The sequence below is a fragment of the Nelusetta ayraudi genome, unplaced genomic scaffold (assembly GCF_046127955.1).
Source record: "Nelusetta ayraudi isolate G7.1 ecotype Tasmania unplaced genomic scaffold, CSIRO-AGI_Nayr_v1 ptg000169l, whole genome shotgun sequence".
Classification (NCBI taxonomy): domain Eukaryota; kingdom Metazoa; phylum Chordata; class Actinopteri; order Tetraodontiformes; family Monacanthidae; genus Nelusetta; species Nelusetta ayraudi.
The window spans coordinates 245,869-264,097 of NW_027466219.1; the positions used below are offsets into that span (position 1 = coordinate 245,869).

Consider the following 18,229-nt stretch of genomic DNA (forward strand, 5'->3'; position numbering starts at 1 on the left):
CAACATTCACTCAGACGTGAAAATGTGTTCAATCCATTTATTGAGGAGTACTACAGTCATTTAAACGAACATTTTTGCTAAACATCTTCATGGACATACAAGTGTTACAAAAACATTGCAGTAGAATGTCTTGAAAAAAGTGCAAATGTTGGGGTCGATAAAACAACTGCATGGAATCAAGTGGCCCATCTGTACAACAACAGATAAACACTAATGTAAACAACTAGTAAACAAGGAAAACATGGCAACAGCCCGACGTTTGTTCAACATCAATCACGAGGGCATGGAAACAGTTCGGTCCCTTTTGTTGAAAGGTAAGGAGAGACTAAAACAGTCTACAGCCACGCTAGCAGCCTAGTGTTATGAAGGATGCCAATCATACCAACACCAATAACTCACTTATTTCAATACATTAGTATTTCAACATTTGATAGTGGTTTCTGGTTTCCTAACAAGTATTATAGCGGTTGGAATGTTCAGCACAAGATTACACCTTGCTTTTCCTGCTAGCATGGGAGGAAATCCTCATATCGTTACAAATATTACAACATTAGAAACAAAGGACATAATAATTTCACATCTTTTAACATTTGTTTCAGGAGAACAAATGGGAACTTCGTTCACACGCGGCAACAATCTCCTTCGCACCACACACACAAATAGGGGCTGTCAGCTTACAATTCTCTTAGTTGGTCGTCCTGCGTGGGGTAAATGAAGCTGTTGTTACACAAGCTTCTACCAGCGGGTTTCAATGGAGGGTCTTCATGGTCACAGTGCCATTACGTTGCGGGTGCTAGTGCCGTCACAGCGCCACTGCGACAGCAAACACGCTTACAACACAGTACATGGTGCGATTCTCCCACCTCACTGTGCAGCTTCCTGAGAGGGGGGACAAAAAAAAATTACATTGCAGTCTGCATGACATGAAGATACAAGGTAGCAACCGTTATTTTACAACTATGTCACAATTCAATTACTTGAACACAATACATGTTCCTTTGTAAGTTTGCAATGAAACGATAAACTGTCCCCACCATCAGTCGTAGTGTCCCAGTAGCAAGAGTTGGCTGTGTGGAGACCTGCGCCGCTTTTCTGCATGATGGTGCAGTTCACTACAAAACATCACGGGGAATTTATTGAACAAAGTCCTGAAGGTTCTGCATCCAGCTATTAAACCTACGATGGCACTTTAAAATGTGACTCACCTATGTATTTGAATGGCCGTCCGTGTTTCACCAGATGAGCCAGTGAATGTTCCACTATGCTGGCTGTCCACTGGTTGACTTTGCTCTGGTTATAGTCCAACCCTCCAATCACACCTTCGATGCACTGAGGGAAACACAAGACAGGGTAACTTACACCGAGATCATCACATCAAAGACAGGGAATATTGTGCATTGAAGTAGCCTGGAATGGTAAAGGTACCTCTTTAACGGAGGTATTTGCCTCATCGGCGCTGAATGCAACCTTATGGGGGGAAAAGACAAAAATCTGTTTTTTATTCTGTGGCATCTACACAGTATTTACACAACATGAAACTGAAAAAGGAAATAATAATAAAAATGACATCCACACACACACACACACACACACACACACACACACACACAATGTTGTTAAACGTTGTTCAAAGTGTAAGCTTTCCAAGAAGCGTAATTAATTTACACACCTGTAGTAAAACAACCCGTTAGAGCAGTAAAATATAATAATGATACGTGAGACCACACCCCTGGTGGAATTACCGTATTACCGTTAGCTTTTGGCTAGCCGAGCTTGGCAAATAAACCGAAGTTTGATTTAACGAGCACTTCCGGATACGTAAGTGTTGTGAAAATTCTACATTTAGGTCCAGGTTCTGGTTCAGCTCGTCGTACCTCGTCGCCAGAGTTGTATTCCTCCATCCTTGTCGCTCTCTGTTATTACCAGCGGCACCTGTGACTCCGCCAGTTATTGTTACGATACACTTCCGGTGTCATGCCGAGATCTGTTTGCCTTGCCGAGACGAGCGCGCACTTCGCGGGAGCGCGCACTACGAGCTTGTGTCAAAACAAACTTGCTATCACCTGTGTCCAGTCAGACGTGCACAAAAAACAAAACAAACAGCCTCAAAGTATGGCCACAAAGTGAAACAAATTAGAGAGGAGAGGCGAGGGCACTTCTCGCTGGCCAAGCAACATCGGTGCGCGATCCCGCGATGTGCATGCGTATCTGGGCAGGCATGCAGAACTCGGCATGACACCGGCGGTCCGGAGTCAACGAGCCGCGAGCGACGTGCACGTTCCAAAGCTGACCACTCTGATTATGATCCTGCCACCTGGTGGTTAAACTCAGTAACTACATGTCAGCCCCACGATCAACACTGGGGGGCGCCTCGTCCAACTCCACACAAAGTGTAGTTTCCTCCTTTTAAACTAGGAAAGTCCTTTAATTAGAAGATAGATACGTTTATGATGTAATCATATGGTCACATACAACTAGCAGGGAGTGTTAGAGCGCATTTTGTTTTTTTTGTTTTTTACATTTTTGTTTAAACTTTGATTAACGTTTTATTCGAATTCGTGATTAATTTATCCCAGTGTTTTTTGTAATGAGCACAACCAGATTTACAGTGTCTAATCTCAAAATAATGAACCAAAATGAGTCTCTTAAAATCGTCCCACTGGGCAAGAACATGGTAATACGCTCTGTAAATCCTAATTTTTATAGGTTATTCCCAGGGGATTTTTCTGTCCTTGGACCCACAGTGCTGACCCATAATGAGGACATTTTTTTTTTTTTTTTTTTTTAAATTTTATTATTATGCTTATTGTTATCAGACCGAGTCTCCGGGCCACTGGTTCCTGCCACGCTATAAAAAATAAATGGTGTCTCCGCAGCGGAGAAGCCCTGACAGGGAAAACTCCCGGTGGCTTTTACGGAGAAGAGGAGGGAATCTACGCACGATGCATAATGCACCGTCAGCGACAACACAACGGGGTTTTTCCTGGACGCGACCTGGAGATCGGCCACGAATTGTCACGCAGGTGTTGTTGCCTGCAAAACAGACAGTTTGTCGCATTGGCAGATATAATGAACCCATTCGCGACGGATGTGCTCGCTCTCTCTCTCTCTCTCTCTCTCTCTCTCTCTCTCTCTCTCTCTCACACACACACACACACACACACACACACACACACACACACACACACACACACACACACACACACACACACCACGCCCCCTCCTGTCGGGAACACCCTGGATGAGGCTCCGTGTCTTCACAGACGGCGCCGAGGCGCACTGACGCGCTCCGTTCTGCTACGGTGCCCGATCCCTCCCCCCGGACACTGAGTCGCTCCTCCGCCGCTGACCGCAGCTTCCAGGTAAGACACACCAGCCTTTTTTTTATTACACCATTTACACCTTCCTCCAGCTCTTTGCAGGTCAGCAGGCGGGGATGGGGGTGGGGGGGGGGCATCGACACCAGCAGCGTTTTCCTCTGGCATATGGTCCTTCCGCCGCGCGTTCAGTGTTTGACTTCTCCCTTCCTAGCTGTCATTTTGGGATCGGAGGCTGTGCAGCGGCAGCCAGCGGCGGCTGCGGCGGTGGTGAAGTGGGTGGAGGGGGGTGGGGGTCTGCAGCTTGTCTGGTCACGACCACCGACCGACCTCCAACCGGGGCGGATCGGTGGTGACAGCCAGTCCACTTTCTCCCACCAAAAGTTAAGACGCGTTCGGGGCAGGTGCAATGCAGCAAAACACAGAGGCTGCTTTTGACTGACTGACTGACTGACTGGGAGGGAGAGAAAAATTCATTAAAAAAAAAAAAAAAAAAAATCCTCATTACAGAGACATTTTACAGCCGTGGTCGATTCTAATGACAGTAGTTGGACCGTGTAACTGTGGCGTGAACTTTTAAGACATTTCTTGCCCGCCCTCCCATGAGAGCGACTGAATGGAGATCACTTTAATGGAAAATTCCCTTTTCTGTGACCTTGCTTGCGATAGATGTGTGCGTTTGTGGTTAATAGCTGAGGGCTTGTCATGTTGCCTCAGAGGTGACTAGAGAACGTCTGTCTGCGGAGCTGCTGTGTTTGTCAGTTGTCCTCAGTCGGCGATGGTCCAGAGAGAGGAGACAAGGGGGGTCTCCGATGGCGCCATCTCTTCAGGTGGTCTTTCACTTTTCATTTGATGGAGGAGGAGGGGAGGGGTGGATGGAGTTGGTGCCCTGTGCAGGAAATGTCTTTTGAAAAGTGATAAAAGTCCTGAAGCTGCTGCACGGCACCTTCTCAGCAGGTGCAACATTTGGCATTCTGATGTTTTTCAATGCGATGCTGCGATTGTTTGTGAATATGTCTTGGTGGGCTTGGCAATCACTGTCACATGTCTTCTCCAATGCTGAATATCTTGGTTTATCGACTTGATGCTTTGTTCTGAACTGCAGCCGGTAATTTGGCCAAACGGTGTCGATCTGAATTCCAGATTGTCCGGACCAGGACGCCGTGGGCAATGTTTTCATTTTGCACTCGTGCACTTTTCATGTGTATTATTATAGTCGTAGAAGTCACATTGTGTGAAAAGGCCATGTTCAAAACCCAGCTTAAGTGTAGCTCATCCATCATGCCCAATCGAATGAGTTGTCAACGTGTTGGGAAAATTTCAGTGCGTCCCATAACAAATTCAATTTATAGATAAAGAAGGGCGGCGGCAAGCACAGCGGTTCCATTCTGATCTGAAAAAGTGCACAGAAAGGTGGAATACAAGGAGTTGTGGACAATTAGTGCTGTGGCACACAGTTAATGTCGTGCAGCAACTGTAATAGGCAGATAGTTTACCAGAATCACCTTCCTCACAGGTTTTACCTTGTCTTTTCTCTCTTTTGGTTCTTCCCCATGCGGAACAATCCAGCATCAACCTTCCGCCTGGCGTGCCGGGTTTAGCAAATTCATCCATCCAAAACGCCACTCCTTGGCTGCCAAAACGGACGAACTGCTGCGAGTTCCAGACTGGAAACAGCTGTGATGGGAGGGGGGGGGAAACAACGCACGCTAACTAATGAGTAAAAACAACACCCCCGAGCCGGTTCATGCACTCGTTGTGTTGAAAACACAGAGGCCGAGCCTTGCAGGTTCTGAGTACGCTCTTTATCTCTGCGGTCGCTGAGGGACAAAGGGAGGGCGAGAGAGGTTTTTACAACCCGTCGATAATGTTACTCCGAGACGCCGTGTCACATTTTATTTGCCACGGCCTGATGCGGCATGGCGCACGTTTAGGGCTTCTTGTAATCGCTGCCAGTGTGAAACGTGGTTTTATGCGGCTCACATACAAGAATGTATGAGGGGGGGGGGGTAAAAAACGAAAAAAGAAAAATAATTTAAAAAAATGGGCGAATAAACTGGAGGCGAGGCCCAAGGATTGAGGGATTCCCCGCCTGGGCTTGTGTCCGCCACGCATGCAGCACAGCCCAGGCAGCGGAGCAGAAAGAAGACCCAAGGGAGAGCAGTCACACTGCATTAGAGGCCCGTGTCTGCAAGATCCTGTAAGAGTGTGCACACGTGCGTGTGTGTTTGTGTGCGCGTGGACACGTATAACACACACTAGCATGCATTTTTATCACAGCAGACATTTCCATGCTGGTTACTGCACAATTTTCCCAACTGCTATGACATAAAGGCTGTACATGTGAAGTCTTAAAGTCGATTTTTAGTTTTACTGTATGTATACATTACATATATATATATACATATATATATGTATATATATATATATATATATATATATATATATATATATATATATATATATATATATATGTATATATATATATATATATATATATATAATACTTATTTATAAACCAAGATCTTGATCATTAACACTGAGAGCTCACAGTTTAAATGCAATAGACCACTTCTGCTGTGTCACCGATGTAGAGCAGATCTGGAATAAATAGATTGCAAAGTGTCCCATCAAACCACATTGATACACGCATGAGGATTGTATGTCCTTTAAGAGTCAGAGTGTTACGCAGCACAGCACACAGAGACAGGCAGGTCATCAGTTCTAACGCTAATAATCAATGAGCTGGTTTTGGCTGAGCCCAGCAGATTAGCCTGTGAATTGTTCCTCCCATACGTTCCGCCGACGCAACGCGTGTCATGTAATTACATGGAGCCGCACTGACACACTGACATATATTTGCTGCGGTCGCTCCGTTTTTCCTCCTGCTGCTGCCCGTAAGTCCTGCAGAGAACACTGGTGCCGTGACCCGCCGCCTCAGAAGCATCGGGTTACGCGAATCCCGCGCAAGCCAAGCTCAGGTCAAGGTCTGCAGCAGCATCCCTCTGACTCCTGGTTAGCACTGATAACAAAATGACAATCACTCAAAACTGAAGCCAATGATTTCATTCTGGGAGGAAGTGGAAAAGGGAATTATAATATTATATTGTTATCATATTGTTGGAATATTTATATTTATATCTGTCAATAAAAATAGTATCGTGTGGCTAAATACAGTTAAGAGCTCGCTGCAAAAATGAGATCTAGTGAAAATAATAAGCAAAAAAAAGTTATTTGAAACTATTGAACTGATTTTTTATCCGGCTTCCATTTTTGAACTCTGTTTCTCACTTTTAATGGATCCTGAGTCACCCGTCTCTCCCTCTATGGATCAGTTCCGCCCTCCTCCTCACTCTCCATTACTCCCAGATGCACCGTCCACTCCCCCATCATTTCACAGCTGTAGCAGGACGACACACACGCACGCGCGCACGCACGCACGCACGCACGATGAATCTGAAGTGCTTCCATTCAACCTATTATAATTTTCGGAGATAATCTGCACAATTAGTCTCAGATTAACGTCGCCGGTGATCTTTGTGGCTGCAACAAAGCCGCTCTGCGTCGCGGCGTCGCACAATAAGCAGCTAATCTCCGCCGCTGCGCCCTGTGTGTGTGTGTGTTGTGCAGGGTCTTCCCTTCCTCCCACGCACCGCCGCCTATTTATCCATCGCTCCTTTGTGCCCGCTTGGTATGCAGCATAGAGCACCCACCACCACCACCACCACCACCACACACACAAACCCTCCAACCCCTTCGAGACGCATCATCCCCATTCAGTCAGAGCTGTGGCGCCCAGGCAATCAGTGGAAGCCCGTCGTCCGCACACGTCCACCGAGGCTGCAGACGTTGCCAGAGGGAGGAGGGGGTGGGGGGGGGAGAGCAGAAGGGGAAGAGAAAGAAAGAAGAAAAATGAAACATCTCAAACGCAGAGAAATGTAATTTGGAGGCAGTGTGTAGAGGAATGACTCACGGGGAGGAAACAGATTGTATTCGACCTGTGTACACGTCACCCTAAAAAATGTCAGGACTTCTTCAGGGGTCTTCTCATGTTGACCTGCACCTGCAGAGGGAATGACGCGGGGTTGATCTGGTAAAAAAAAAAAATAGTTTACACTCGACTCAATTCGAGAAGCAATAAGTAGATTTGTCTTTAGCAAGCCGCGCGCTCGCAGCTGGTGCGGTCGATAAATCACAGGCTGAATCTGGTTGGAATGACATCAGGAAGGACGGCGGGAGGCCCGTTGCAAAGGCTCCCAGGCTCCAGGCTCGTTCCTAAGTAGAAGATAAGATTAGTCATTTTGTCATTTTAATTGAGTAATTCCAAACCTGCTCAACTGTTACGTTAGACGAAGCTGATTTGATGAGTTCTGAAGATGAGTTTTATAATTACAGCGATACCGGTGGCTAAACCGTGGATCGTTGGAGTCTGAGCGTGTGAAAAACAGCGTCGCCATCAGCGCCGCGTTGCTTGGAAAGCAATTTGCAAATGCTAATCCGCCAAGGTGTTTATGTAAACACTGCCAGTCAGATAAAACCGTGCTAGAACTTTGGGCTTGTGTGATCTGCGTTGTGTTTTTGGCACCTTTACATCAGTGTGTAACTCAATGCCCTCTTTGGAAAGCCTTTGTTCCTCCCCCTCCAACTCAAACCCTGCCTCATTAAATCAGACGGCGGGAGCGGCTGATTGCAAAGTCCGAGACTGGTTTGCCTGTGTGAGAATTCATTAGCTGCCTCGGCAGGGCGGAAACGCAGAGCAGGATGCCCTTTAGGTCAAAATGTGGAATCTCCTCATGTGTGCAGATACCATGACCGACTCAAGTGTTTGACTATTCAGAATTCTCTGTTTGAATCCATGTCATAACCTGCCAGGATGTCCACTCTTCATCTTAACTCTCTTTACTCCACTTCAATTCTCCATCATTGCTTCTCCCTATTCATACATATTTCACTCCATCTAGGAGTCCACCTGTCTCAAACAGTAAATTTGTCTGTATCCATCGATCTGTCCTGGAGAGTCTGCCGGCCCGCCCCGTCCTCCGCGCGCACAATTTGATCTCGGATCTGTCCGTCGTCTGGCCGACTGTGGCCGTGGACGTTGTGTGCTCAGACGAAAACACGGTGTCTCTAAGAAATCACTTTTAAAAAAAAAAACGAGGGAAAAAAAATCACAATCCATTTGCATCCCATCCTGTCCACTCCGCTCCGCTCTAATTTCCCCAGTGCTGCTCCGACGGTGCGCTGTGATAAATGGAAATGCTGCACTTCCACAAGGGCTCCCCCTCCTCTGCATTAGCCCCGTGGTGTATTGAGAGCAGAGTGAGCCGCCCTTCCACTGAAAGAAATGAGTGCCATGAAATATTCAGCCATCCTGGCGAAACAGGAGCGAGCTGTTTATAACCCCACTGTCTCTCCGCTAAACCCTCAACCCACCACTCCCCCACGCCTCCCGCCCTCTGAATACGCAGCGGCATCCGAGTCCACCGCTGAAACTGGGTTAATGAGATCCGGTCCTGATGTAAAAAAACTTCCATTCCCTCTTCTTTTATTTCTCACAACACGAAAACCGCTGGCGCCCGCGTCTTGCTTTGCCGCTGCAACGGTGCGCATCAAAAAAGATCAACATCGTGAGAGATTTCAGACTGTTGCTGCTCACAGAAAACAGGCAGACTGAGGACGACTAAAACTCTCACGGTCTGCATCGTGATTCTGGACGCTGCGAATTCTGTTGAATTCACAGTTGTTGAATTTTGGTGGAACATAAACAAGCCTAGTTTTCTTTGCAGAAGTGCAGGAGCTGATCACAAAAGTGAAGGGTCAAGGGTCAGTGCCTTGTCTTAATTATTAGGAGAAGAAAATATTTATTCATGAAACACTAAATGGAGGACGAGGGAAGAGCTCAGAATTGTTGTCTAATGTGCAGCTTCTTCTTCGGTGGTGCTAACAGAATCGTATCTGCACCTATGAGGGACGAGCACAACTTTTCGGTCATGAGTGTGCATGCTAATATTAGCATTCATTTAACACTACGGTGAGTTCTCCAAAGCAGCAAACTTCCCCTCAGGCCCTCGACTCAGTCGCCCTCCTGAGTGACTTTTAGAAAATCACGTCATGGCTCTTTGACATTTAAATAAACTACTCACAAAAGTTCATCTCATTAGACTTTAGGAATAAAATAAACTGCTGGACAAATTGTACAGTTGTGACGATCAACTGGGGGCTTTAACCTTTGGCCTTTAGGCAGATGCTGTGTCGCGAGGACACGTATTGGGAAAGCACTTGGTTTAAGTAGCTGACAAGAGGAAAGTCAATCCTGTGAGATCCCTCCAGGTCAGAAGAACATAAATCCAGGTCTAAAGTCATTACAGACCCCTCTATTCTTTCATCAGCCCCCGGTTTGCGAACAAAAGCACCGAAAAATAATCATCTCCGTTTTCCCATCTCCGGTTTCTCTGGCCTGGTCTGAGGCGTGGCAACCTTTTCCTGAGCCCACTCTGCCCTTTCCTCTTAATTAGCGGAGGAAATGGTACAAGCGTCTCATCAATACAAAGACAACAAGCAGCGTTGAAGGTGAAAATGGGCGTTTTCAGATTGGACGGAGGAGAAAGAAAACAGAGGGCTGGTGCTTCAGGATGAGGTTTTAACTCAGCTGGTTGTGTTTTTTTTGCCCCCCCCCCTACTCCCCAATTTTCTCCCTGCGACTGAGCCCCTGCAGGAGGCACCTCTCAGAGCCTGCAGGCCTGATAAGTCATTACTGCTGATGGCTCCCCTGAGAGTTTGCAGAGAAATGTTTCCGATAGCTGCGACGTATCTGCCCCAGACGTGCGAAGGCTGTATTTTAAACGTTAGTCATGCTCGAGCTGGAAGTGCTTTAACAATTCCAACAGTCGGCCGAGCGGAACAAGAAGAGGTGTAATTTCTCAGACTTTCCACCAGCTGCAAGACCGTAGCAGTGAGAGGCCTACAAATAAATATCACGCCACCAGAATTGCACGTTTACATGGTGTAAGTTTTAGCCCTCTGTTTGCTGCCCCTTACAAAAAAAACAGTTTTCCTGAAAAACTGACACTTTGTGGGAGCTTCCACATGTTTGGAAGAGGACAAAAATAAGGAAGTGGTCTCAGTGGTCTCAGTTAGCCTTCAAAGCCTTTTGTGACATCAGGGCTTCCATCTATCATCTGATCTTGCAATTTTGTTGTACATTAGTGTAATGACAGGACAAAAAAGCTGCCTTACCTTAGTAAGGAGCAGGAAAAAGAGCTGGAAAAGCAATTATAGGATGGACTCATGGGAAGGGAGTTGACTGTCAGGCTGGAGAGACATAATAAGTTAATATTGCTTATTATCTGACATTTCAGGATCACCAGGAGCCAAAGATAAGACAACAGAATTTGAAGCCAAAAGGTTCTATGATAGTTGATGAGGGGGAAAAAAAAGTGATTCAAGGCAAAAACTGTCTGAAATATCAAAAAATGGACAAATGTTTTTTTAGTTGTTGTGTCTCTTGGGCCTGGAGACGTCTGGCAAAATCCTGCACGTCTTCCATCTCCATGAGCCAGACAGGTAAACTGGTTTGTTTCAGACGACCTTTAAAATTGCCCTTCTCCTCCCTCGAGTCCGGCCATGAAACGTGGAAGGCAGCCTGTCTGAAGAAGAAGTCGACGATGACGTGAACGTGAACACGCAACGTCTTGTCTCCCAGCTTCCACCAGACATCGACGCCTCTCACCCTCCACCACGTCCATCACCGTCTCGCTCCTCCCGTCGGCCTGTCAGGCTGCGACGGAGGGGAGTCGCCCACGTTGGCCGACCGCCGTAGCTTCGTTAGTCCTCCGCCAACCGACCAATTAAGCTTTTCCAATCGCATTATGATTGACGAAGCAGGTGCCGCCGCTGTCAGACGGAGCCGGCGCAGGTCGGCGGGCGGCGACGGCGACAGCCAATTTGCAGACAGCCTTGTCAATTTGATCAGTGCCGCGGATCGTGCGCGTTGACAGGTTCCACCACTGAGAGAGAGCGAGAGAGCGAGAGGTGGGGTCATTAGTGCCCTCATGATGGTTGTTGTGGCAAAAATGAAGTCCTAACTGAACAATCGAAGTCTGGTTTGCCGGCATTCATTTGAGAGTCTCAAAGGCATCCAGCTCAGGGAGCATTCTGTAGAAATGGGAGCGCAGATAGAAGAACAGAGCATCCAAACATCTGTTTCTGTTGCCCATGAAAGGAAATGGAATCGGCAGAATGGGGCAGGCCGGATTAAAACGCTTAACGGGCCGCATATGGCCCCCGGGCCGTAGTTTGCCTATGTCTGGTGTAGACAAAGACAGAAGCAACAATTCTTTGCGATAACAGACATGCACAGGTGACATGCAACTCAAAAAGGAGCAGTGCAAACATGATGCACATTACCATCAGACGTGTACATGATTTTCCATCCAACCATCCATTTTCAATACCCGCTTCTTCCTGCACTCTGGGTTGCTGGGTGTCTGCTGGAGCCTCTCCCAGCTGTCATAAGGCGAAGGCAGGGTGGCACCCTGGACGAGTCGCCGGTTCATCACAGGGCCACGTAGAAAGACAAACAACCATTTGAACTCACGCGCACTCGTACATGATTATCATAAACATGAATAAATCACCATTACATGGTGCATCACGGAACATTCTGACTCTTTAAAACAAAACCCAATCCCATCCTGCGTGCGCGTGCGTGCACTGTCATCCCAGCTCCCAGCCAGATGTCTTCCGGGGCTTCCCGCGTTGAGAGCGCTTTGCCTATTGATTTGGCCCCAGCGTGAACACAGCAGCCCGTAACTGAGCTCAGGAAGTCAGGGAGATAGCACGCAGCCGAGATAGGAGAATGGCTCTTATTTGGTTTATTACTGCTAGGCCGAGATAAGACTGTGGAGCGAGAGCTGCATCCGCACGGATATCCGTCAGGTTCAGCACTGCCGTCAAAAAGACAGGATGAACGACAGGAGCGCTCACTAAGTGCCGCACGAAGAGCCCGGTGACTGTTAAATAGGATTTGCTGCGGGATTTTCTACGCTTGGCAATAAATCTTGAGAGCCTCTTATTTAATCTGGTCCTCGTATCTGCTTTGTATCTGCAGGTCTATAATCAACGTTGCATCTGTCATGATGGTGGTGTTCCCCCCAGGAGTCACTCCCGGCGCTCTCGGGGGACTTTCTTTTGCAATTTAGTGCTTGTCAAGCCTCGAACTGGAGACAATAGACAATAAAAATGTTGTATGGATCATGAAAACAGTAACATGTGCCACGTGGAAGCTAATATTGTTGATTTGAACAGGACAACAGATAAATAAATCACAACATGTAGCATTTTTGTGAGGTCGTAAGAATGGCCCAGTCCAAACTAACAATATTCTAACCTTTAAAATGACCTATAAAAACCAAAAAGGGAGGGCGCAAAACCCAACAAATTGACCCCCCTGCCCAAAGAACAGGAGAAAAACAAAACTTTGATGGGGTTTCTCTCTCTCTCTCTCTCTCTCTCTCTCTCTCTCTCTCTCTCTCTCTCCCTCTCTCTCTCTCTCACTCACTCACACACACAAAATTGTCCTCTCACACTGGTCAAAGAATTGTTGAAGCTTAAGTTCACTTAACTGTCGATTATTACAGGAAAAATATTTTTTCTCTACATCCAAGCCTGTAATTCTGTGTTCAGCCTTGTAGTCGGTGGGAGAAAGCCATGAAGGAGTCATAATCTGAATTATTCACACCTGACTCCACCTGGTCGCACCTTCACAGCCTGCCTGCCTGCCCGCCTTTTAATAAGAGAGAGTGGGGATGACTCGGTGAGGCATCACCAGTATTTCTCTGCAAGGAAGGCTGAATTCTACCCTTTTCAAAGAGAACTGTCTGACAAACTGTTCATTTATCAGAAAAAAAAGAATGTCAGACACAAAGACAGAAGGAGGCTCTCACAAAAAAAAGGGTCAATCAAAAACACAAGCGGTAACAAAGCAGCAGAGGTGCAGGCAAAGCAAGCAGGAACCCGAGAGGGAAACAATTAGAGCAAACAGAGGCGCGGCGAAAAGTGAAGGAGGAGAGGCAGCTGGACTAAATACACAAGGACGCCAATCAGCCAGAGCCATCGGAGCGACGGAAGAGGAAGAAAGAAACTAATAAATGAGAGAAGCTCGAGTGGATCATCGCATCAGGACGAATTCATTTTTAAAATCTGGAAAGTATTGAAGGAATTAGAAATGATTGTGAAGCTAATTGGAGGACAACCTTAAATGAATCCTGTCTAAAGTGCAGCTCCCCACCTGTGCCAGTGCTAAATATCTTATGAAGACCATTCTGTGCAAGTTTGTATGTCGTGTTAATAGTTCAACCGCACAAGCCAGACAGAATCTTTCTAAAAATGCGTTCGGATTTATTTCACATGTTGACATCAAAAAGATTCCATTTAGGGGGCGGGGGGGGCTTTGAAAAAGATAGAGAGTTTTACACACATTGGTCGCACAGCATTAGGAAGCTAGAACAGTGTATTTTTGAGTGTTCTCACTGGACGCCATAAACAGAGGGCTAATAAGCTTCAATAGGGAGGTCTGAAGGGTTTCTCTGCCAACCAATAATTTTATTGGTTATCGTCAAGGCGTGAGGAAATATTTACCATCAAAACATTTGTCTAATTAGAGAAGTAGACAGGCCAAGCACAAATAACACTTATGCCACTTGATGGAAGTGCCTCCACTTCTGCTGTCACAACTAAAGCCCAGCTGTATGTTTCTTCTTAAAAGAGCAGCGATTAGTCTGGTCGCACTGCGACATCGCTGAAGACAGCTCAGGCTGGATCTTCTCAAGATGGATCTGTGAGAATTCAGACTTTTAGATCCCCAAGACGCTGCTCGTCTCTCTCCTTAACATTCCCGGATGCTGCTGAAAAATGTGTCTCTATTGACGGCTGCTGATGAATAATTCAAGTTTTTATTTATTTATTTATATATTTATTTATTTTGACGACTCTTGAGCGTGAGAGCTGCTGTCACTAAAGCATCAATGATTCAGGAGGAACATGTGCAGCATCCTGTGAAAACCCGCAAGGGATGTTTTTTTGGTTTTTTTTTTTGCTGTTGTGGCTTTAGATGGTGTAATAGATGGTATTCAGAGTGGAGGGTTCACAGCCTGGTCTGGAGGTGCCATATATGGAAGACTAATGGTTCAGGCAAGAAGCCACTGGCGCTGTTTGTGTTGATGTTGTGTGTCAATATACCGCCCAGGCGTCTGAAGATGAAGTTTGTTTTGTTGTTTGGTCTTTGGTCTGTGGTCCAGTGCTGGGAAATTTCTCTGACAGCTACAGCAAACGAGTGTTATTTTCATGTTGAATGAATATGAAACCATCAAAAGCTCTGTCTAGGACCTGCTTGTCAGTTTCTTGTTTTTTTTCTCTTCTCTTGTAGACTAATTAGTATTAGGATAATTACTTGAACTTGTTTGCAGAGGTTACTATGGCGACTGTACCAGAGAAAAAGCGACTTCACTAACTTACCCCTCATTAGGCGACACTGTAGTCGTTTCAGTCCTTTTTTCCTGTCTTTAAGTGTTTTGAGAAAAAAAAATTGAGAAAAAAAATTGGCAGAAAAAGAAGCGCATGTATCCAATGCACACAGTAATGGCTCATTACACACATACAGACAGTGACTTCTTCTGTGACAGTGCACGCAGGGAAAAACTCAAAGGCTTGTCTTTTTCATAGTCGTATTTCTTTAACATGTAATTAGCTAAAAGGTCATAGAATACAGTGTTCATTTGACTGTACGTTTATCAAGGCATTTTCAAAGTAGCACTTTTCAGTTTTGCCTGCTTTCTGTCATTCGCTGCCTGAACAAATAGAGCCAAAAGATAATGTCAAACAAACATATAGACAAACCAAAAGGGAGCAGCGAAAAAACAAACAAATTTTTACACTGTCAACCGTCAAGTGGACTTTACGACGCGGTTGTGGATGAGTCACGGTCAGTCATGTGACCATCCTGTGTTTCTGACTTAAGATGCATATCCAAGGCCCCTCTGTTCTCAACCTGCTGCATGATCACGAACAATTCTATCTTTTTAATTTCATTCATGTACTGCATGCTCACTTCTCAACCACGCCCGCCCGCCCACCTCAAATTGGCCTAACTGATCCTGCTGCCCGCCAGCTCGGCCTCCTGCAGGAAGCAGCTCCGCGAAAAGCCCACAGAGCTGCAGAACCCCACCAGCGACCCGGGGCTCGTGTTTGCCGCGGACCCAACCAATTTGAAGTGACATGAATTTTGAATGATGAGGGAGATGAAAAATCTCCCCCACGCTGTCTGAGTCCAGGAGGCACTGACTCACAATCATGAGTGAGTCTGTTTTTCTTTGTTAGTTCGTTTCTTTTGCCCGAGTCAGAAGTTTAAGGTTGTCCTCCTCAGCTGGCGTGGAGTTTGCTCAGGACGGGGAGCGCGGCGGGGAGGAATGCGTGCTACTGTGTGTGTGTGTGTGTGTGTGTGTGTGTGTGTGTGTGTGCTCAGGGAGAGTCGCCTCAGGACACCACGCCCACACTGAGAGCATTACGCTGCCCCAGCACAGCCGTAGTATGATAAATATTGATTCTTCTGAGCTCGTGTTGACCCAGAGTGCGTGCGCGGTGCGCACTGCAGTCACTGAGAAAACACGTCTGGCGGCAGGAAGTCGTCCTGGGTCAGATGAAGCTCAGGTTTGTTCTATTTTACATCGGCATTTTGCATTATGCATTTGTTCTAATTAAAAGACTTTTTGGAGGCTCCTGTGCAGTTTGTCCTCGTTTACACTCCCTAGAGGTCGACTCTGAGAACTTCCCTCTGTTGACAGCCAACGCCCTGCAGCCTGTTGTGATTAAGCACTAATTTGGACTTTCATGCTCCCATGAGAATCAATTAAAAGCAGCTTCAGTGACTCCTTCACCTCACGTCCAGCATCTGATCACGTCAATATAATCAAAAACCTGATATTTCTGATAGATAGAAAGATAGATAGATAGATAGATAGATAGATAGATGGATAGATAAATAGCTAGATAGATAGCGAGTCACTTGCGTCCGTGCTGCTGATGGGCCAGAGACCTTCATCTCCTGGCACCGTGAGTCACGACTCGACAGTGTCTCTCTGAGCATTTCGACGTGTTGACAGTTGAGATCAAGGCGCGGCTTTGCCCAAATGGGGCTCCGAAAAGAGCCGCCGGCGGTTCCGTTCAGGAATCTTGAGTTGAAGGGGAAGTCACAGCAGGTGGAAAGACCTGATTCTGAGCTTTAAGGCTAAACTGCCATTATTTCCTCTAATAAAGTCTTTACAGGCTGACTGACGTAACCTCCCTCCGCCGAGCTGCAGTGATGCTGCCGCTGCCATAATCACTCACTGTGCCCCCTTGGTTGCAAACAGAGCCCAGACGATGTGCGCCACTTCATTAGTGCTAATTCATGTAAAGTGAAGGAAGGAGGCGAGAGAGGAGAAAGGACGAGGATGAAAGAGCCGCTAATGAACGAGGACGGGAGGCGGCGGCTGTGGGCCACGGCCGATCCCGGCGCTCCGCTCACTTTTCTCCTCTCTAAACTTCATCATCGGCACTGGCAGGATTTTTGTCCCTCTCTTCAGGGGCCTCGCGCAGAGCAGCCTCTGATCTTCACTGGGGCTCTAATTGAAGGTGTTGTTTTTTTTCTTAAAACCATTAAAAAAAAATATCCCTCAAATCAAGTTGGTCACAGCACTTTGCCCTCATCTGGTGTGAGATCAAGAGTCCACGTAGCACAGAGTGGGTGGCGCAGAGTCATGTCTGGGGGGGGGGGGGCGCGAAACACCGGGCAGGAGGGAGACGGGGCGCCCTGGAATGATGGTGTCGTTCACGCGAGCCAACAAACAGGGTTTGTTTTTTTGTTTTTTTTTCACAATATTTCGCAGTGATGTGCTATTATTTCTCTCTAACAGGAAGTTCAGCTTCAGCTTCGCATGCAGTCTTGAAATCAATCCCGGAGCATGACCAGAGGCGCAGATGTCTCTTTGTATCGAGGCCATGGACTAATGGTTTTGCAGCTCTCTCTGTGAATGTGCGCGGCTAATTAGCCCGAGTCTTATCGTGGCTAAAAAGAAGTTGTCAGAAAAGTCGACGTGTGAGCCCGAACGTGAACCTCGGAGGCCAATTGGAGGCGCCGCCAAGCTGTCAGACATCGGCCAATTACGCCAGTCGTCAAACAAAAGTGTTGTTTTAATTAATGCTTCTCAGACTGGCGAGAAGGCAAACAAATTAATCAGCCTGCCAGTTAACGCTACGTCTCTACCGCGTTATTACTGTCATATCTCAGTGATACGCCCCTTTCTGTTTGCGCAGGTTTCCAGAGAATCTCACCTCCCCTGAAAAAGACAGAAGACCGCAGACGTCGAGGACGATGCCGACTCTGCAGCCGCTGCGAGCTCCTCGTCTGCTCGGCGCGTCACAGCGAGCCGCAGATCCTAGGGCGGTGTAGTTGTTTTCCGACTCACCTTTGCTCTGCTGAATTCGAGGCCTCCTTCAACCCGACTCACGGATGGAGCAGCTCAGGCAGGATCTCGGGGAGGACCTGAACCTCTCCTTCCTGCTGGAGCACGAGCGAGACACCATCCTGAGGGTGCTGCAGAAGGACGAGAAGCTGCGCAAGCGAGAGGAGAAGAGGATACGGTGGGCTGTCAAGTCAGATTCAGAATACTGTATTAGTCCCAGAGGGAAATTCACTCCTGTCCATAGCCACCAGTGTTGGCGAGTAATCTGTTACTAAGTAATCCACTACTGTAATCAAACTACTTTTTTAGTAACGGAGTAATGTCACGGTAATTATATCATAATTACTTCATCAAGTAATGATTCCATCACATTTTCTCAACTATTTCGCAAGCTAAAAATGTTGCAGGTTAATG

At 46.8% G+C, this 18,229-nt stretch overlaps 2 protein-coding genes across 5 annotated transcripts in view; one reads left to right on the top strand and one right to left on the bottom strand.

Moving 5' to 3' along the window:
- Positions 1-23: 23 nt before the first annotated feature.
- dynlt3 (dynein light chain Tctex-type 3) lies at positions 24-2,057 on the bottom strand. Of its 2 annotated transcripts, XR_012925453.1 has the most exons (6): positions 1,875-2,057; positions 1,426-1,467; positions 1,206-1,329; positions 1,035-1,112; positions 679-879; positions 24-189 (listed from the first exon to the last, which is right to left on the bottom strand). XR_012925453.1 is itself a non-coding variant. In XM_076014526.1 (5 exons), exons 1-5 carry the CDS (start codon positions 1,899-1,901, stop codon positions 803-805), a joined length of 348 nt encoding a protein of 115 aa, XP_075870641.1. In that variant the 5' UTR covers positions 1,902-2,056; the 3' UTR covers positions 24-802. The 2 variants fall into 2 exon arrangements, 1 of the variants encoding a protein (XP_075870641.1); XM_076014526.1 differs by having other exon boundaries at positions 24-879; positions 1,875-2,056.
- Positions 2,058-3,080: 1,023 nt separating this feature from the next.
- The window catches only part of sytl5 (synaptotagmin-like 5), a 28,996-nt gene continuing 13,847 nt past the window's right edge, over positions 3,081-18,229 (top strand). For all 3 annotated transcript variants that reach the window (XM_076014536.1, XM_076014538.1, XM_076014537.1), the window contains exons 1-2: positions 3,081-3,362; positions 17,667-17,993. In XM_076014536.1, coding sequence (XP_075870651.1) covers positions 17,863-17,993 — 131 coding nt within the window. In that variant the 5' untranslated portion in view covers positions 3,081-3,362; positions 17,667-17,862. The remainder of the gene's footprint in view (positions 3,363-17,666; positions 17,994-18,229) is intronic.